Source organism: Arachis hypogaea, chromosome 17, assembly GCF_003086295.3.
Source record: "Arachis hypogaea cultivar Tifrunner chromosome 17, arahy.Tifrunner.gnm2.J5K5, whole genome shotgun sequence".
Lineage (NCBI taxonomy): Eukaryota > Viridiplantae > Streptophyta > Magnoliopsida > Fabales > Fabaceae > Arachis > Arachis hypogaea.
Window position 1 is genome coordinate 73655816 of NC_092052.1, and position 22067 is coordinate 73677882.

The 22067-nt window shown below is 38.2% G+C and overlaps 1 protein-coding gene across 2 annotated transcripts; it reads left to right on the forward strand.

The window, feature by feature from the left end:
* The first annotated feature begins 12271 nt into the window (after positions 1-12271).
* Positions 12272-17890, forward strand: LOC112762494 (cryptochrome-1). Of its 2 annotated transcripts, XM_025808344.3 has the most exons (5): positions 12272-13272; positions 13813-14031; positions 14900-15606; positions 16173-16975; positions 17411-17890. In XM_025808344.3, the coding sequence occupies exons 1-5, from the start codon at positions 12957-12959 to the stop codon at positions 17412-17414; spliced, it is 2049 nt and encodes a 682-aa protein (XP_025664129.1). In that variant the 5' UTR covers positions 12272-12956; the 3' UTR covers positions 17415-17890. The 2 variants fall into 2 exon arrangements, with proteins under 2 accessions (XP_025664129.1, XP_025664130.1); XM_025808345.3 differs by lacking the exon at positions 17411-17890 and having other exon boundaries at positions 12351-13272; positions 16173-16979.
* The last annotated feature ends 4177 nt before the right edge of the window (positions 17891-22067 follow it).

The following is a 22067-nucleotide window of genomic DNA, read 5'->3' on the forward strand; positions in this document are numbered from 1 at the left end:
AAACTTCAGGCGAAACGGAAAGGAAGAGAGAAAAAAGAGGGAAGTTACAGAGAAGAGGAAACCGTTTTTTCTGAGTGCAAAATTCAAAATGAAGAGGAAAGAGAAACGGGGCATTAAAAACAATTAATAAGGGTATTAAACCCTCGCGCATTCCCAAGACCAGAGCGTTAATACAAAGTGTGCGCTTTTAAGAATAAAGAAAAAACGTTCCACATTCAAAAGAAGACTAAGAGGAAATCGACAGATGCTCGAGTTCGGCTTTCACCAGAAAAGGATCAAAGTCCTAAAATCAAGACTTGACCTCAAAAGAAAGACCAAGCTCGAGCAGGGGCACTGTTCATACCCCTGGATCGAGATGTCCGACCCGGGATGACTATCGACAAAGCGACCGACCTCTTTAGGTCAAATCATCCGACCTCTTCCCAAAGAGCTCGGATAAATCGACAGGAAAGCCCAACGAGGGCCCAAAATTGAGGAACACGACCTAAATCCAAAGGCAGCCCAAGCCTATAGAGAGAAGGGCAGTTCCCTTAAAGATAAGCTGACCTCACCCAAAGATAAGATAAGATAAGATAAGATAAGATAACTAACTTATCTTATCTAAAAAGGTCACTATCACACCTCTATAAATACGATGGAGCACCCAGGTATAACTCATACTCTGATTCTACTAAAAACCTACTTAATATCCTTGCTAACTTAAGCATCGGAATCCCTTGCAGGTACCCCCACCCTCCGGTGACGAAGGATCAGAAGCACAGCTAGTCCAACAAGTCGGGTACGACAGCTCCGGCCGTCCCACATCAGCCGGACACGTTAGCACCGACCGGCACAAAAGATCTCCTCCGAGATTGACCTACAGTTTCAGGTAACCCTCGGAACACCCGGGAACAGAACGCTCGAGCTGATGCACTCTCAAAATTAGCCAGCACCAAACCAAGGGGCAATAATAGAAGCCTCATCCAGGAAATACTGCAAAGCCCATCAATCTCGAAGGAAGAAAAGGTCCTAGCCATATCAGGTCAGGATTAAGGATGGATGACCCCCATAATCAATTACCTCAAATCAAAGACACTCCCTACAGATAAGAAGGAGGCGAAGAAGCTGAGACGAGAAGTCCAATACTACACCATCACAAACAACACCCTATACAAAAGGAGAATTTCGACACCCCTATTAAAATGTGTGCCTACCTCTAATACAAGGAGGTTTTGGAAGAAATACATAGCGGCATGTGTGGCAATCATCTGGGGCACGAGCTCTCTCCAAAAAGGTACTCCGGGCAGGATTCTTTTGGCCGACTCTGCAAAAAGAAGCAATCGAGTTCGTTAAGACATGCCCACCATGTCAAAAGCATGCTAACTTCCACATCGCCCCGCCAGAGGAGCTCATCAGTGTAACATCACCTTGTCCATTCGTAAAATGGGGACTCGACCTCCTCGAACCCTTTTTCCAAGGATTGGGACAAGTCAAGTTCCTCATTGTAGGGGTAGATTACTTCACAAAATGGATTGAGGCAAAGCCCCTGGCTAATGCCACTGCTCAAAGAAGTCAGAAATTCTTATACAGGAACATTGTTACAAGATTTGGGGTTCCTTACTCCATCACCACAAACAATGGAACTTAATTCACGGACACAGGCTTCAGGAAGTTGGTAGCAGACTTGAAAATAAAGTACCAATTTAAATTCGTAGAACACCCACAAGCTAATGGACAAGCAGAAGTAGCTAACAAAGTCATATTGGCTGGGTTAAAATGGAGATTACAGGACGCAAAAGGAGCCTAGATTGAAGACCTCCCACAAGTCCTATGGGCATATCGGACAACTCCACACTCCACCACACTCCACCACAAAGGAATCACCTTTTCGATTGGCTTACAGAATGGAGGCAATGATCCCAGTAGAAATCGAAGAAGGATCCCCTAAAATGATCTACTACAATGAAGAGGCCAACTCCCAAAATTAAAGGGAAGAGCTCGACCTACTTCCAGAAATCCGAGAAAGAGCACGGATTAAGGAAGAGGCGTTAAAATGTCGAATGGCCTCAAGATACAATCGAAGAGTTGTCCAGCAAATTTTCACCCACAATGATCTCATTTTAATCCGAAATGATATTGGAACAAGTCGACTAGGAGAAGAAAAGCTCACAGCTAATTGGAAAGGACCCTACCGAGTTACCGAGGTTCTGGGAAAAGGCTATTACAAGGTGTCTGAACTCGAGGGGCGAGAGCTACCAAGGTCGTGGCATGCCTGCAACCTAAGAATGTCTTATAGTTAGGAGGTAATAAAGATCTTAGGTCAAGGTGCACTCTTTTTCCTGAAAAGGTTTTTTAACGAGGCACCAAGCCAAGATCTGTAAAATTGCCTGACTTAGAGGGGTAAACACCCACATGCATATATTCTTGCCTATATGCCTATTTTCTATTTGAATAAAATTTTCCAGATTCTCTACAAAGTTTCTCTACCAAGACGCATTAATCCGAACACAAAAATTCATCGCCCGATTACAAAGCTACAGGTCGACAAGGTGAAAACCAAATTCACCGCCCGATCATGATGAAAATTGAATTCATCGTCCAATTTCGACAAAGGTCGGTAAGGTGAAAACCAAATTCACCGCTCGACTTCGAAAAAGTAGGCCAAATGAGAACCAAACTCACCGCCCGATTTCTACAAAATTGGCAAGATGAAAAAGCGATAAAAATGGATTAATGAAAGAAGTTATAAAAAGTAATCCATAGAAAGAGGCCTGATGAGGTCTGAGTAAAAATGGATTGCTAAAAATAACTTAGGACAGACCGACATAAAGAAGTCGGACCAATTGACCAAAGCGACAAAAGTTATAAAAAGTAATCCATAGAAAGAGGCCTGATGAGGTCTGAGTAAAAATGGATTGCTAAAAATAACTTAGGACGGACCGACATAAAGAAGTCGGACCAATCGACCAAAGTGACAAAAGTTATAAAAAGTAATCCATAGAAAGAGGCCTGGCGAGGTCTGAGTAAAAATGGATTACTAAAAATAACTCGAGAAGGATCGATAAGAGAAGTCGGACCAATGAAAGGTGTGCACTAGAAGGGACACAGCTCAGCCCAAAAAGCCACGACCTCACGACAAAGCTACCAAAATTGTTTTAAAAAGTGTTCTATGAGAATACTAAAAAATTCATCAGACAAGTCATCACATCGACAAGAAAGAGGTCGGACAGCCGAATCTCGACACCCTACAGAAGATCTACAGAAATCCCAAAAAGACAGCCAGCACGTCAAAGAAAACAAGGCTATTCTAAAAGCATTAAAAGCTCAAAAGGCCACCTGAAGGTCGACCTCAAGAGTTCAAAGATATCTTTTGTTTTTCCAAAATAAAGTTGCTAAGAAAAGCAACCAAAATGTCAGAAAAAGAAAGCACACCATGCAAAGTTACAAAAAATAAAAGAGTTCAATAGCCAACAAACCGGGCTAAACGAATACATAAAAAGTCACAAGGAATCCAAGGTCTCCTCAGCGGCGGCACCCTGGGTCGTTGAGGGAGGAATGATCTTCATAGGAATCGCATCTACCGTCCCATCCTCCCGATTTAAGATTTGGACGTCGGGGTCAAACTCGAGGTGGCTGACCTCAGCAGTAGCAGTTGAAGAAGTCACGGCAGTAGAAGCTTTGATCAGCGGCTCTGGGGGAGGACCTTCCTCTTCATCTTCATCCGGCGCAGGGACAATCTTACCATTTTCAACAGTGTTATCCAAACTAAAAAGACTCAGGTCGAGCTCGAAAGGAAGAACTCGGACCTGAGCTTTTAGGTTCTCATATGCGTCAGTCACACTGCCCACAAGGTGGCCCTGAAGCTCAGCATAGTCAGCATGGGCCGACATAAATCTCTCCTTGACCTCCAGCAGCTCGCCATAAGTGCGGGTATAACTCTCCTTTGACTTCTTGGCCATCGCCTCAGCCAGATTTGCAACAGCTTCCGCAGAAACAGCCCTGGATTTTTCCTTCTCAACATCCAGTTCCAGCTTGACCACTTTAGCGTCCAGTTCATCCTTCAAAGCCTTAATCCTATTAAACTCAGACTGGGCATCCTTCATAAAGGCTTTAGTAGTATGAATAGGAGACTCTTGGATAGTACGAAACAAGGCCCACCCATGTGAGCCATCCAAACACTGTTACTGGTGATAAAATCCAGATGGTGCAGGATGGACACATCATCCATGGGAAGTCAGCCATAAGGAGTGATCTGGTTATCAACAAACCCCGCGGCATCAAAGTCAGGAGCGTCCAAGTCGTAGGGCTCAACAGTCTTCTGCTTCTTGGGAGGAGAACCGGCAGCAGAAGGAGAAGCAGCACCAGAGGTCGACTGGGGAGGATCAGAAGAAGCCAGGCGAACCTGGGGAGTCGGTATGACTTTTCTCGACCCATAAGTATCCGAGGTCGACCTCTTCTGAGTAGCCTTTGAAGATTCCTCCCTAGAACCTTTAGCCGAGATGTTCTGAGCCGCGGTCGCCTTCCTCACCCTCTTAAAAGCCTTCATGGAATCAGTGGTCTTCCCCATTTCTGAAAAAATAAAGCAGCAAAACTAAAATTGCAAATTAGAAAGAGATGGATTGACAAAACCAACAAAATAACAAAGACAAGGCTAAAAAGAAATCGGCGGCTACCCAATTCAGCTCGAAGAAGGGAGGGATCCCCTAAAAACTTCTTCATATCAAGATGGGGAGGCTCCCCCTAATTTTCCTATAGTACATGTACAAAAGCCTGCTCGACTTCATCCAATATTTCCCAAGAATACCTAGACACCACAACATTCTTTTGCCAGCATAAAGGAAAGGCTGGTTCATTATTTTGGTCCAAGAAGAAAGGCCGAGCTCCTTCAACAGCTCGGACCTTGAAATAGAAGTTCTTAAAGTCCCTACAAGACTCATCATACATGGAGAATGCTTTCTTTCCCTGGGTAGCGCAGAAAGAAATCCAGGAAGCCTTCTTCTTAGCTACCTCAGGCTTCGTCAAGACAAAAAGGTAAAGAAAGAGAGTTTGAGAAGGTCGAACATCGAGTTCTTGACAAAACAGTTGGAAGATTTTTATGAAGCCCCACGAGTTCGGGTGAAGCTGAGAAGGAGATACGTTGCAGGACCACAACAGGTCGGTCTCAAAGGAAGTAAAAGGAATGGTGATGTTCATTTGGCTGAAAAAGAAGTCATACGCATAAAAGAAGGAACGTTCCCCCTGACTCAGAGAAGGAAAACAAACCCTCTTATCAGGGTCGGCGCTACCAACTCGTAGTTTTTCTCCTGCTCTCTACTACTACAAACCCTATGATGGCTCCTAAGCCGCACACAGTACTCAGAATCAACCACGGAAACACACATCAAAACAAGGGAGTCCAGCCAGTCAGACATGCCATCCGGGACCTTGGTAGACATCTCAACAATATTTTTGCGAGAAGACATGGGTCAACTAGTCCTACCGTGATAAAAAGGAAAAATCGGACAAAATAGGAGACATCTCGGACAAATATGGAGATAACTCGGACAATAGCATGCAAATGTTAAAAGACTCAGAAACAACAGTAAAAGGAAATCCCAGGACTCACACCAAGGACCAGGGGGATCCTTTGGAGGCAATAACAAAGCAAGGATCCAGAAAAAAGAAAAATCTCATAGTTTAAGCCCTAAAAACACAAAGAAGATCAAAAGCTTAATCTGATAAATGGCGATCCATACAAAACAGCAAACCATCAACATCAGACAGACCACGCAGAAATCATAAAAAAGATACAACCTTTTTCAAATTAACAGTTCATTACTTCAAGCTATAAACAGGAAAAGATCTACACATAAAGAAATCAAGTAAAAGGGGCAGAAACAAGCAACAAAGCAAGAAAACCTTCAAGGCGCGCACTATAGGCACAACAACGCAGAAAAGATTCAAACTTTCTAACACGAATCCGAGCAAAATCAAAACTTTTTCATGCCCAAACAAAGCATAAGCAAAAAAGAGAACGGTGTGAAAAATAAAAGAGAGAGAGAAGATGAAAAACTAACCTGAAGTGGAGAGGAGATGATAAATGATCAGAGACTGAAGCAACGACCAAAACGACGCCAACAATCGCCTTTGCAAGTGAAGAAAAAGAAAACACGAAGGCCCAGAAACAGAAGGGTAAGGAGAAGGGAGAAGTTACAGTAAGCGAAGAAAAGAAAAACTGAGGGAAAAGGCTTTGAAATTCAAAATGAAGATACAAAGAGGGAAGCAAAGGAAACGGCAAAGAGTTAATGAGTTTTTGACCTTTGCACGTTTCCAAGAAAAAGTAAAAACGCGGGCCGTAAATAAAAGAGGAAACGTTCCGCATTCAAGCCACTAATAGGAGTGCTACAATGAGATCAACAAAAGAATGCTCGAGCTCGACTTTTCCAAAAATAAATCGAAGTCTAAAAAGACATGACCTCAAAAGGAAGACCGCACTCAAGCAGGGGGCACTATTCATATCCTGGGTCGAGCTGTACGACCTGGGTTGATTAAAGACAAGTCGACCAACCTCTTACGGTCTAGATTCCTCGACCTCTTCTTAAAGAGTTTGGCCAAATCGCCAGAGGGGCCCAAACAGGCCCAAATGAAGGGACACCACCCAATCTAAAGGCAGTTAAAGCCTAGAAAGATAAGGGCGGTTCCCTAGAAGATAAGATGACCTCACTTAAAGATAAAAGATAAGATAACTAACTTATCTTATCTAGAAAGGTCAGCCTACACTACTATAAATACACTGGAGCACCCAGGTATAACTCATACTCTGATTCTACAAAAAACCTACTTCAAGCCCATGCTAACTTAAGCATCAGAGTCTCTTGTAGGTACCACCACCCTTTGGTGACGAAGGATCAACAGCACCACCAAGTCCAACAAGTCGGACACGTCAGCTCCGGCCTCCACCGCAGATCTCGACCGAGATCGACCTACAGTTTCAGGTAACCCTCGGAACAGAGACCGGAGGAGGTTGTTTCCAAGAAGGTTGTCTATATGCTTGTGGCTCCTCCCACCTTTGATTGTTCTATCCTAGATGCACATTCTCATTGAAATTTCCATTTTCTACAACATAATTATAACTAAACTCATAGCAAAAAGGGTGAGAATTCATAGTGGAAAGACAAAAAACAAAAACTACAAGAGATAAAGGAAACAACTACTAAACCAAAACTAGCAAACCAACAAAAGAGCAAACTATTCACAATATCAACATATGTACAATAACCAATAACAAGGCACACATTTGCAATTCCCCAGCAATGGCGCCATTTTGATGAGCGAAAATTATGTGTCAGTATAGAATTTCACCAATAAAATCTCGTTGCAAGTGTAGTTCTAAACCAACAAACAATTCCTCAATCAAAAATTTATTTGTCACAAGTAAAACCCCAATAAAAATAACCTAAGTATTCAAACCTCGGGTCGTCTCTCAAAGGAATTGCAGGGAAGTGTTCTTGTTATTGGTTATGGGACAAGTATTTTTGGGGTTTTGAATAAGGAACATGAAAGATAAATGGCAATGAAGTAAATGGAACTCAAATGTAAAAAAGTCTTGGCAAGGGTTGATGGTTAAGGGTCTATATCCTTGTCACTAACCACAACATGATAATTGCAAGGATTAATCTCATTAAGTCATCTTCTAACGAATGGAGAAAAGTCAAATGAGCTACATCAATCCTAATCCATAAGTCCTAACTTTCTCACTAATTAATTTAGGGAAAGCTAGAGTCAATGGACACCAATTATCAACACTTGGACATTAGCAACTCAATTTCACCTACGTTACCATCCCAAGCCAAGAACACAAAAATCTACTCTAACATCCTTCCAAGCATTTAATCAAATACTTGGAAGGCACAAAAGAGAGGTAAAATAAAATTGCAAGAAATATAAATCCACAACTACTCAAAGCAAGGAATTAATAACAACTCAAATCAACAATAAAAGAAATTAAACATAAATTGTATTAAAGGAAAATAAAAGGAACAAGAGTGCATCAACAACAAAGTGAACAAATACAAGAAATAGAATACTAAACTAAGAAAGTAGAAGTAGAGGAACAAGAATTTGTAAAGAAAAAGTAAATCAAAGCATGAATTAAACCTAGATCCAAGAAATCCTAATCTACATCTAACCTAATTCTAGAGAGATGAGAGAGCTTCTCTCTCTAGAAACTAAGTAAAGGATGATCAAAACTAAACTATGTGCTCCCCTCCCCCCTTGACTCCTCTTGATTTCTGCATGTAATATGCTCAGAAATGAGTTGGATTTGGGCCTGGAAAGCTCAGAAATGGCTCCCAGTATTTTCACTTTAATGAGGTCACGTGCGAGCTATGACGCGTACACATGGGTCACGCGTATGCGTCGATTGGCATTTTTACTTCCCACGCGTACGCGTCATGTCACGCGTACGCGTCGCCATGCGACTTCATATTCCACGCGTGCTCGTCGGTGTGTGCACTCCAAATCCTTGATTTTCCATGAGTTCTCCACTTTTCATGCTTTTCTCTTCATTTCTTTGATCCATGCTTAACATTTTCAATGCTGAATTCACTAACAAACACATCAAGGCATCTAGTGGAATCATAGGTGAATTAAAATTAACTGATTAAGGGCCTAAAAAGTATGTTTTCACTCCTAAGCACAAGTTAGGAGAAAATGATGAAACCATGCCATTTCATTGAATAAGTATGAGCAAAGGTGATAAAATCCCCTCAATTTAGCATAAAATGCACCACGAAATAGTGATGCATCAACTGTATGATGATAGGAAATTTATTGCAGCTATTAATGAGGTATCTGAACTTGCATCTGGTCATCAATTGAGAAAATTATTTGTAATGCTACTGATATCTAATAGCATTTGCAACCCAGAGCGTGTTTGAAATGCAAGTTGGACATTATTAGCTGACGGGATACTATATGCGAGGAGAAAAGCATTGAAAAACTAAGGTATTTTCTATGTCTTTTTTAAATATCAAGATTGTATTCTCTTATTACTTTTATTTTTATTAATAATATTAATGGTTTTATTTTGGAATTACTTATTAAATATTTCATAAAACCATCATGTGCTTTTGCTAGGACTAAACATGACTGATGACGAATTGAAAAACCTCAGCCTTATTGAGATTGAGAGGATACTCAATAACAATGCGAGATCTTTAAGAGACTATCAAGCAATGTCATATCCTAAGATGTCTGATGTTTGCCTTTTTCAGAATAAGCTAATAGAGGAGGAGTTAGCATATGACACAAATGAGTTGACTCATACAAACTTATATACAGAACAAAAGATGACTCGTGAGTAAAGGTTAGTATTCAATGAGATACTCAATGCTGTTATTACAAACTCTGGTAGTTTTTACTTCGTTTATGGGCATGGTGGTGCGGTAAGATATTTATTTGGAATGGACTTTTTTCTGCTATTTGGTCTAGAGAAAAGATTTTTTAAATGTCACATCCAGTGGAATTGCATCTTTACTCCTACTTGGTGGCAGAACGGCTCATTCTAGGTTTTCAATACCCATTACAATTACTGATGAATCTACTTGCAACATCAAGCATGGCAGTTTGAAGGCTGAGCTGCTCATCCAAAGTAGCTTAATAATTTGGGCTGAAGCTCCAATACTCAATAAAATGTGCTCTGAAGCACTTGATTAGACACTTAGGGATCTTATGTCAATTACCGATCAACATAAGACACATCAACCATTTGGTGGTAAGGTTGTCGTTCTAGGAGGTGATTTTAGACAGATACTTTCGGTGATTCTGAAAGGGAGTAGACACAATATATTGTCATCAGCTATTAACTCATTTCATCGGTGCTCGTTCTGTAAGGTTCTGAATCTACAGACGAATATGAGGCTTCTAATGTCTTCTTTAGATCAACATGATGGTGAAATAAAGAGATTTGTTAATTGGATACTTGATGTTGGAAATGAAAATATTAGTTCTGCTGTTGGTGATGAGTCAGAAGTTGAAATTTCAAATCATCAGCTGATTACAACTGCTGATGAACCTCTCTCTCATTTGGTAGACTTTGCATATCTAGATTTGTTCCAAAACATGTCAGATTACAGGTATTTTTAGAGTAGGACAATTCTTGCACCACGCTTGAGAGTGTCGAGAAAGTAAACGATTTCGTCTTGACAATCTTCCTAATGATGGAAAAGGAGTATCTAAGTTCTGACACAACATGTCAAGCTGATGAGAATGAAGATATACAACAAGAGTGGTTCACACCATAGTTTCTAAATGACATCAAATATTTGGAACTACCCAATCACAAATTGACTTTGAAGCCAGGAGTTGCTGTAATGCTATTGTGAAACATAGACCAGACTTCAGGTTTATGCAACGGGACAAGGATAATAATTAAGAAACTTGGCAACAATAAAATTGGAGCGATGGTAGTGACAGATAGAAATATTGGCGACAAAGTGTACATTCCAAGAATGAACTTGATCTCTTCATATTCATGATTGCCATTTAAGTTCCAACGGAAACAATTTCTATTAACAGTGTGATTTGCAATGACCATTAATAAGAGTTATGGTCAATCATTATCACATGTAAGGCTTTACTTGCCAAAATTAGTGTTCACTCATAGACAACTTTACGTTGCTTTGTCAAGAGTTAAGAGTCGCAGTGGCCTCAAGGTTCTAATTCTGGATGAGGATGACATTCCAAAGTCATCAACAACAAATGTCATGTTTAAAGAAGTTTTTAATAATATTTAGGTAAGAAAAATATTATTTTCATTTTGATAACATGTTATGATTTATACTTTTGTACAAATCTTTACTATAGATATAACTAATTTATCTATAACTCTACTTTCAGACTTGATATAAAATGTGTAACAGGGAGCACAACATTATATGCCAATTGATTTTCTAATGAGGTTAGTAAGATAGCCTTTTGATATAAAATTTAGTATAAATTTGACATGCTACTATTACAGTTATATATGTTCTTATTTTTTCATGTCTCTTCCTTATAGTTCAAGAATATTATAGACTTCAAACTATTCCATTTGCATTTTACTTTGAATAAAGATAAAACAGCATGTTCAGTACGTTTATTATATAAGGACGATGATAGTGTTATACTAAACTCGAGAAATTTATGATTATAAAATATTATTTTCGATTTATCATGTCAGATTTAAATGTAAGATCGTGCATCACACATGTTTAACACTAGTACTAATAAAATATTAGACCAACTTAATTGAATTTAATTATAAAAAACTTGTTCCTATAACAAATCAACAAAGCATTATGTTAGAAAAATAATATGCAATCAATAAAATTTATCATTTTTGGTCACTTGACCAACTTTAAATACTAAAACTAAACTCTAAACCAAAATTATATAGTATAAAAATAAAATATTAACCTAAAATATTTACTAATATGAATAAAAAAAAGAGGAGTGCTAGGAGACCAGCAAGTTTTGTGATTTGTAGCCATCAATTAGACATCATTGGTGTTTTTAATGGTGTGAGATTTCATTTAATGGTGTGAGATTACTCACTTTTCTTTTGCTGGTTAAGTGTTGACCAAATTTTAATAAAAGTGCTGGCTTCATAAACTTTTTCTAGAAAAAATATAAACTCCTAATATTTTTCATTATAATACAAAAAAAAAAATATACTTTCCTCTAAAATAAGCACCAACAATATACTAAACACACTGCATGTAACCAAAATTTTTAAGCTATGTCTCATTGTTGGTTTAATTATTTAGAGAGAAAAAAGAATAATGTTACACATCCAAATTTTTTTGTTAATCAAGTTCAACTAAGTTGATTTAATATAATAAAAATCAGTTATAGTTAGCATTATTCTAAATCTTATTATTTAACTTAGTTAGACTTGATTCGTAAAAAAACTTGAATGTGTAATTTTATTAGGAAAGAAAATAAGCTAATGAGAGATATTTCATTTTTTTTTAATCTTTGGGTGCATAGATTTGCAATTCCATTAATAGTAAGAAAAAGTGAGAAACTGAGAAACTGATACTCTCAGTGATCAAATCTGTACATGCTATTTTGGGAAACATTAATTTATTTTTCTTAACTAGGGTGCAACAATTTTAAATTTTAAATTTTATATGCACTGACTACAAAGATTACATGAACACCAGAGAATAGGAAGGAAGTTACAACAGTAGGAGCGGAAGATAATGTGCATGGTCCCCGGCAAATGCTGGTGCGAGCTAAGTTTAAAAAAAAGATATACATTATGATTTTTAATCTATCATTTTTTGATTCTCCATCCATGTCAAATTGTATAGAAGTATATGAACAGAAGTAACTAGAGACGTGGATGTGAGTTTGTTTGTTTTGTTCCATTCCATAGGATAATACAGAGAGAGAAAAAAATAAAAAAGAAAAAAAAAGCCTGAATTGTAAGTAAAATACACAAACAGGAAAAAATTAATAAATAAATAAATAGAAAGAAAAGAAAAAAAGTTGTGGCTGCAGTTTGTCTATCAATTCCATTCATTGTATCCCCACTCAGTTAACCAATCCTCTTCAATTGCTCTTCATTCTATTTTATCTCTCTCTCTCTCTCTCTCCTTGGACCTTTCTCAGTGTCTCTCATCATCTTCCCCATGTTGCAACTTGGGTAAAAGAACCCCAAAGATAATTGGAGAATTTTTCTTCCAAAGATTGTCCACCCCCCAAAGTGTTGGAGAGAAACAAGTAAAGAAAGAAGATAAGTGGCAAGGCTCAAATATCAAACTCTGCTTTTTCTTTTACCTCTTTTTGCTTAGAAAGGAACTAAATAAAAGGAAGCAGAAAGAGAGAGAAAAAAGCTAAACAGCATTTATTTCTCGGTAATTGGCATGGTTAAGAGATCTGGTACATATATAGTATAGGACAGGATAGCATATAGTATAGTGTGTATAGTGGTAGGGGTAATTTAGGAAATTATGTCAGGGGGTGGTGGTTGCAGCATAGTATGGTTCAGGAGAGATCTGAGGGTAGAGGATAACCCAGCACTAGCTGCAGGTGTTAGAGCTGGAGCAGTAGTTGCTGTGTTCATATATGCACCTGAGGAAGAAGGACAATACTACCCCGGAAGGGTATCAAGGTGGTGGTTAAAGAACAGCTTGGCTCACCTTGATTCTTCTCTTAGAAGCCTTGGTACCCCTCTCATCACTAAAAGATCCACTGATAGTGTTTCTTCTCTTTTGGATGTTGTTAAGTCCACTGGAGCTACTCAACTCTTCTTTAACCATTTATATGGTAACTTATCTATTCTTCCTTTTAATGGTTATCAAACTTTATAAGTTTAATTTCTTGAATCGGTTCTACTATGTTACTAATTCAAATTTGCGTAAGTTCTATCAATTTAAGCTCTACTGCATATATATGATGCAAAGGATTTTGGTAAGTTTAGTAATGAAACAACTTATGCAATATTATAGGATTCTTGTTTGTATCAATTCGAATAGTTTATTATTTGTTTAACTTGTCTCTTACTTTTTATGGTATGGCAGCAATTTAGGAAACGTGACATTACTTTTTTGGTATTTATGAGTCCATATCGTTTCTTAACGAGTCATTTAAGATGCTTTATCATGTTCATCTGTGATCGCTATTTATCTTTTTTGGTTCTTTTTCATAATCTCTGTTTCAGCTTCATGATGATACGTTACCTGAATTCATCGTTTGGTGTTTGCAAACCGAAATAATAATATATTATAGGACAGGGTGGAAAAAGAACTTTGTCTAAATGTTCATTTATTTATTTAATTTTTGGGAAATTTGTGTGGTTGTTTGCAGATCCATTGTCACTTATCAGGGATCACAGAGCAAAGGAGGTTCTGACTGCACAAGGCATAACCGTTCGTTCCTTCAATTCCGATTTGTTATATGAGCCGTGGGATGTCAATGATGCCAATGGCCAACCATTCACAACTTTTTCTGCTTTTTGGGAAAGATGCCTTAGCATGCCTTATGACCCACAAGCACCTCTTCTCCCACCTAAAAGGATTATTCCAGGTCTACCTTTTCTCTCTCTCACCATTGAAATTCACAGTTATATGAATTCACTGATTAGGTGCATATTGCATGCCAATTCGCCCACCAATTCACAATTCATTTGTATATTGCAACGTCGTGGGTATACTTCCCACATAACATATTTTACATGTGCGTACCGTATTGCGTTTCGTATAACTATTGTTTGAACTAGGAGCTATATATACTTAACTACTTTTTTAAGGTGATGGGTGAGCAAGCTAAAATTATTTTGTTAACGTGGCAATACATAATTACATTTTTGGATTTTTCTTTTTAAATTGACGGTGCATCAAAGATGAATTCAAAAGCATCCTCAAAATGGAGTTGGTTCAAGTGTTAGATGCTTGATTCCCCTTAAGCAAGGTCTTACCCTCTTAGGTTCGTCATGTTGATGGAAACATTCTCCACTTGAAGAGTTAGTCCCACTATGATGTGCATGTTTCCAGCTCATACTGGAACTCTTCCTGCAGAGGATAGTTGTGGCCTTTTATGGGGAAAAAGTGTAAACTAAACCAAACTAATAGGCATCAAAATATGCTTGTTCAATGATTGTTATTTTATTTCAATATATTCTTATAGAGATGTTGAATTCTAGCTACTGATATCATAATTGGCTTATTCTGCAAAATCTGTGTTTATGTGATTAGTTCTTTGATGGGTCATGCTATGGTGAAAAGTATTTTTCAATAAAAAGGCAAAGATTGTTCTTTTTACACTAGAAAGAAAATAGATAAATAAAAGCATCATATGCAATGCACGTTTTTTCCTGAGGATTATCGGTTATCATAAATCATTTGTCTAGATACTGATATTCACGTGCTAAATACAACTCTTTCGGTCTTTTCAGGAGATGTATCAAGGTGTCAGGGTGATACACTGGTGTTTGAAGATGAATCCGAGAAAGCAAGCAATGCACTTCTTGCACGAGCATGGTCACCAGGGTGGAGCAATGCTGATAAGGCCTTAACAGCATTTATAAACGGTCCCCTGATTGAGTATGCAAAGAATCGCAGGAAGGCCGATAGTGCCACAACCTCATTCCTCTCCCCACATTTGCATTTTGGCGAGGTGAGTGTCAAGAAAGTTTTCCATCTCGTCCGAATCAAGCAAGTCCTTTGGGCCAATGAAGGAAACCAGGCTGGTGAAGAAAGTGTGAATTTGTTTCTTAAGTCTATTGGTCTTAGAGAATATTCAAGGTACATCAGTTTCAACCACCCTTATAGTCATGAAAGGCCTCTTCTAGGCCACCTTAAGTTCTTTCCTTGGGTTATAAACGAGAGCCATTTCAAGGCATGGCGACAAGGCAGGACAGGCTATCCTTTGGTGGATGCTGGCATGCGAGAGCTATGGGCCACTGGCTGGCTGCATGATCGAATTCGTGTCGTGGTTTCCAGTTTCTTTGTGAAGGTTCTGCAGCTTCCTTGGAGATGGGGAATGAAATATTTTTGGGATACGCTCTTGGATGCAGATCTTGAGAGCGATGCTCTTGGTTGGCAGTACATATCTGGTACTCTTCCTGATGGCCGTGAATTCGACCGAATAGATAATCCACAGGTAAAGAAGACGCTGCTTATGTATAGAAGATGCATAATCTAGATTTATATTGGTCATTTGGATGGATGATAATCTGTTTCCATGTTTCTTATTCTTTTGGATATTGGATCGCTAAAAGGAAATCTGTGTCTTGTTATGCATAATCCAGATACACTTTCTTTCATTTATATAGATTTTACGAAGTTTATATTCTTCTATCTGCCATTGATATGTTTTCCAAGGTGAACTACAAAATAAGCATAAAAAGAATGTCTTTTTTCCCCCCTCTGAATCTTCCCTGTTGAAAAATTTGGACTAATCATGCATTCCAGTGACCTATGTATATGGTCAAATATGTGATTATTCACAACTTTGCAAATTGAATGGTCCTTTGTTCTTTCTGGTTGCAATTTTTTTAATTCATGTCCTTGTAACTCCAATTTCTATGGCAATAGGCTTGAATTTTGAGATTGTGATAATAAGCTTTGATATTGGCATTTTGACTTATATGATGCTGTCAAATTCTTGAAGATGATATATTTCTAGTGACTTATTTGTGTACTCATTTCAATTGTTGGATTTTCCAGTTTGAGGGATACAAGTTTGATCCAAATGGAGAATATGTTCGGCGCTGGCTTCCTGAACTTTCTAGATTGCCAACTGAATGGATACATCATCCATGGAATGCACCTGAATCTGTACTCCAAGCTGCTGGAATCGAACTTGGTTCTAACTACCCTCTTCCAATTGTAGGAATAGATGCAGCAAAAGCAAGACTTCAAGAAGCACTTATACAAATGTGGCAACTAGAAGCAGCTTCAAGAGCAGCAATCGAAAATGGAGTTGAGGAAGGGCTTGGAGACTCCACCGAATTGGCCCCCATTGCTTTCCCTGAAGACATACAGATGGAGGAAAGCCATGAACCTGTTAGGAACAATCCCCCGGTTGGTCCTAGGCGTTACGAGGATCAGATGGTCCCCAGTATGACTTCTTCCCTGGTGAGGGTGGAAGAGGAAGAGGCTTCCTCAGATCTTCGAAACTTGGCAGAAGAAAGCAGAGCTGAAGTGCCAACTAATGCAACTGCACAACAAAATGCAAGAGAGACGGTGAACCAAGGAGTGTTGCAGAATGTTAATAGAAACACACAAGTACAGCATAATAATACTACAGCGTGGCTGAGAAATGCGGCTGAAGATTCGACAGCAGAATCTTCAAGTAGTACTAGGAGAGAAAGGGATGGAGGAGTAGTTCCAGTATGGTCTCCCCCGTCTTCTAGTTATGCAGAGCCATTTGTAGATGATGAGAGTGGAATAGGAGCCAGTTCATCATACTTGCAGAATCATCCTCAGTCGCACAGATTAATGAATTGGACACGTCTACCTCAAACTGGGTGAGATTTCTCAAAGCACTTAGTTCTTTTTACTTGCAGAATCATCTTATGTATAAATCCTGCCAGCCATTTTCATTCATGTGTCCTATTTTCCAATCATTCACAAGGTGTTTGAAAACATTTTGAGCAAGAGTAATGAATTCAATTCTATTGTAAACTCAAATCCATGTGTTGGAACACCTTGTGTTATTATTAATGAATTGAATTATGATTTCGGAAACTAAAGCATAAAAATTCTTCTTTCCAATTGTTCTTTGCAGTTAGATTCGTCACATCACATGCTTTCTTTCTGCGTCTCTTTTTCTTTTTCACTTTCTGGTTCTTCTTATGTGAAGAGTGAACTGAAGTATTATTCACTTTTACTAGGAAAATCATCAAATCTATTCCAATTTCCTCCTTCTTGTTATGCTATTACAATTAACAAAATGATTGCAGGTAATCTGCATCCAAATCAAGCAGATTAGAACCCCGCAGGTGACAAATGCATTCACAAATCTTCTTTACCAGAAAAGTCGGGACGACGAACTCAATCCATGTTCATTTCCACTGGAAACAAACTCTGCTGCTCATTTCCTACATCATAATCCAGACTCGACATATGTTTAGCGACTGACCTTCAATTTGTATGGAAAATTTCGATTCCTACACAGTGCAGCTTCGTCTGCGGTCCCTCTTGCTTTTCGTGTACAATATTTGTAGGCTCCTATCCTACTTGTATAGTAATATATATTTTGTGCAGTGAGGGAGAAAGAGTCGCTGTAATAGGATCTCTGGCTCTCAAATAAACTCAAGTTTGCTCTTATATAAAAGTTAAGCCAGATATATTATACTTTTATGATCCCTCCTTTGGTTACATATTATGGCCTGTATAACACTTTTCAGCACTATTGGAAATTGCAGTTATCTTGGTGCACATATTAATGAAGCTTATCCATAGGTCATACTAAACTTATATGCGATAGGATATAGCATTACAAGTATATCTAATTACGTAATAATACTTCACTACAAATAATTATATTTTATATTCATTGCTTAAAAAGTTATCTAAAATAATGAATGTAATTAAATGATTGCGTAAAATATTTTACACCGTCAATATATTAAAATTAAATTCTAGAATATAAATACAGAGATAAAGATTAAAAATACATAAAATTATCTCAGGATTTACTGTGTTTGTTTTCCTATCAATATGTTCAAATACATTTATGTATCTCTATGTCTCTGTACAAGTCTTGTTACAAGTACCATACAAAAGAGATACCGAAAATGCTAGAACTTATCTATAAGGAATACAAAAAAGACATTGCTAAATTGTGTTAGAAAAATTAAGGTTCAATAAGAATCTATCTAATAGTGGAAGCACAAAAAATAATTTTTTCACAACCTGTGCAATTAAATAGACAACTCCAAAGATACTCTAAGTAGTAAATATAATAGCAGAAATTAAATAATCAAACACTAGATTTTTTATCGTGGAAAAATCCCCCAAAAGAGGGACAAAAAAATCCACCAAATTTGGTCCAGTAAAATCTTTCACTATCAAAATAATGGGTACACAATCAGTATTTCTAGTAGCACTAGTGCATCTCAACAATCAACAAAATACATAATTAAAACTGATAGAATCAACATAAACCCTCCACGAAGTGACTATCTCAAATCAGACAAAAGAGAAGACAATACAACTAGCAAATTATATTCTAATAATGTTTATCTCTACATCAGGAACAACATACTAAAATTTCATAAAAAATGAAACAAGTTTACAAATTTAATGTGTGAAGCATTGGACTGCCCTTTTCCTTTTTCTTCTTCTCTTTTCTCGATGCCAAAACCCTCTCTCCATATCTGTTTTCGTTTTCTTTCTTTTAAAATATGGAAGACACTAATACTCTCTCTCTCTTTTGTTTTTCTTTTATATGGCTTTGAGCCACTTCTTTTCCTTTTTATTTAAAGTGTGGGTCTCACTTGAGTTGGAGACCCACTAATAAATCTCTCTCACGTACTTAAGTCAGAATAGGCTGTTCTACTAATTTCGCTTTCTCTTTGCAAGAATCAAACTTCATTGCAGGTAAACTCTTAGTTATCATATCTGGATCATTGTTATTAGTATAGATCTTCTTAAGTGCATATGACTTCATCTCAAGCACTTGACGTATCTAATGATACCTCACCTCTATATGCTTCGATCTAGAATGAAATATTGAATTCTTACTGAGATGGATAGTACTTTGACTGTCATAAAATAATACAAGCTTCTCTTGATTGATGCCTAACTCTTGTAGAAATTTCTTTATCCACAAAAGTTCCTTAGAAGCTTTAACAATAGCAACGTATTCTGCCTCTGTAGTAGATAAAGTAACACATTTCTGAAGTCGAGATTGCCATAATACAGCTTCCCTTGCAAAAGTCATCATATAACCAGAAGTAAACTTCCTTGAATCAAGATCCCCAACCATATCTACATCTGTGTAATCACCTAACACAAGTTGGCCACTCCCAAAACATAAAAAACTCTGGAAATACCATTAAGGTATCTGAGAATCCATTTCACTGCTTGCCAGTGTTTCTTGTTAGGATTAAAGAGAAAATGACTAAAAACTCCAACAGCATGAGCAATATCCGGCCTGGTACAAATCATAGCATATATCAAACTGCCAACCACAAATGCATATAGAATCTTCTTCATTTCTTATTTTTCTTTCTCACTTGTAGGACATTGCTACAAACTCAGCTTGAAATGACTAGCAAGTGGAGTACTAACAGGTTTGGAATTACTCTTGTTAAACCTCTCTAAAACCTTCTCAATATACTTCTGCTGTGAGAATCACAATTTCCCATTCTTCCTGTCACAAGTGATGCTCATGCTAAGGATTTTCTTTGCAGGACCCAAATCATTCATAGCAAAGAATTGGTTTAAGTCTTTCTTAAGACTTTCAATATTCTTAGCATCATGACCAATAATCAACATGTCATCAACATAAAACAAGAGAATTATAAAATCACCATTAGAGAATTTCTTAACATACACACAATAATCAGAAGAAGTCTTACCATACCCATGACCTTTTACGAAGGAATCAAACTTCGTGTACCACTACCTTGGTGCTTACTTCAGCCCATATACGCTCTTCTTAACTTGCATACAAGATGCTCCTTTTCTTTAACTTCGAAACCCTCTCGTTGCTCCATATAAATTTCTTTATCTATGTCACCATGAAGGAATACTGTCTTCACATCAATCTATTCAACCTCTAAATTTAAACTAGCCGCTAATCCAAATACAACTTGAATAGAGGACATCTTCACAACTGGAGAAAAAATCTCCTCAAGATCAATACCTTTCTTCTGCTCAAAGCCTTTCACAACCAACCAAACTTTGTACCTTGGTCGTGAGATATTTTCATCCGCTTTCAATTTGAACACCAATTTATTCTTGAATGCTCTCTTACTACTCGACAACTTCATCAATTCAAACGTATAATTCTCATGCAAGGATTGATTTCTTCTTGCATGGCCTTCAACCAATCTTCTTTATGTTCATCAGACATAGCTTCTTGGTAGCACTCTGGTTCTTCAGTCTCAGTGCTCATTACATACTCATGAGTATTTCGGAGAAAGATGACGCTCTCTAGTATATCTTCTCAACTTAGGCTCAACTGATGGTTCAGGTGAAACTTCAATATCTAGTGGAACTTTTGCATCTGATACCTCAGGTTAAGGTGTAGGTTCATCAAATAAATCATCACCATCATTATCATCTTGTATATCTCCCCCATTAACAAGAGGTCTAGTGGAAGGACTAGGTTCATTATCAGCAGAATATCTAACAATTATTGTTGGCTTATCTATCTTCTCAAGATCTTCAATAGTTTGGTCTTCAAGAAAAAATCACATCTCGGTTTCTAATTATTTTGTTGATGTAAGACCTAGAATACTTGAAAAGTCTTATCATGATCAAGTCTCAAATCCTACAGTTATTTATAGCCTTAATTTCAGAGCTCATTTTATTAAAGATAATTGAGGCAAGTTTTGATTTATTGGATTTGAGATAAGTTATGATTATTATCCAATTTTATAATTATTGGATTATTTTCTATATTTAAAGTATAAGGTTGATAGTTATGAAATAATAAGGATTTTATATGATTTGGATTAGATAAGTAATATTTTAAATATTAATATTGTTATTTTGGAAAATAAAGAAATTAAGTATATTATTTCTAATTATTTGGTTGGGACATTTTATTGAAAATAATTTGTAAAAATGAGGAGTAAATAGTATTTTCTATATACAATTAGTGTTGGATTTAATTGGGGTTTCAATTACTATATTATCCCTGTTTTTAAGTGAAATTACTAAAATATCCCTAACCCTAATTTTACTCAAAAACCCTAACCCAGTTACCCGGTTCCCCTGAGCCCAGCAGCAGCAACACTTCCCCTTTCCCAAATCAAAGCGCAGCCACACCTCCACCCCTGCTTCATCCCCTTCGGTGTAACGCACCCTCAGTCCCTATTTTAGCGCCGCAACCCTCCTTACAGCCGCCACCCTTTCTTCTTCCTTTTAGCAAACCTGCAACACGACAACTTCAGAGAAGAAACGGAAATAAAAAAGGGGGAAACTGAGCCAGAATGAGGGAAGGAGAGGAAAGAATGGCGTCGCCGGCGTGTCGGGCTTCACCACCGCCGTCGCATCGCTGTCGTCAGCCCTGCGAGTTGTCACCCGCACCGCTGCCGTCGAATCTCCACAATGCTGTCGCCACTGTTCGCGCAGAAGAGGGTTGAGGAAATAGCTGCCGTATGCGAGCTAGAGGAGCTCGTCCTCGCCGATCTGCTGCCGTTGGGATCACGTACAGGGAACACGCGAGATGGGTGGTGCGCCGTTGGAGCCACATCGTCGTGTCCCTTACTGTCGCCGCCGCGATGGAGAGCGAGAGGCAGAGAGCTCGCGGTGGGGGAAGGGTCAAGCGCCGTCGTGCCGTGCGAAGCTATCCCCGCCGTTCCTGCCACCGTCAATGCCACCGAGGCTCCGACCGTTATCGTTGTTGAGGGAGCTCGCCGGAGTTGCTGGAGGCTGCCACCG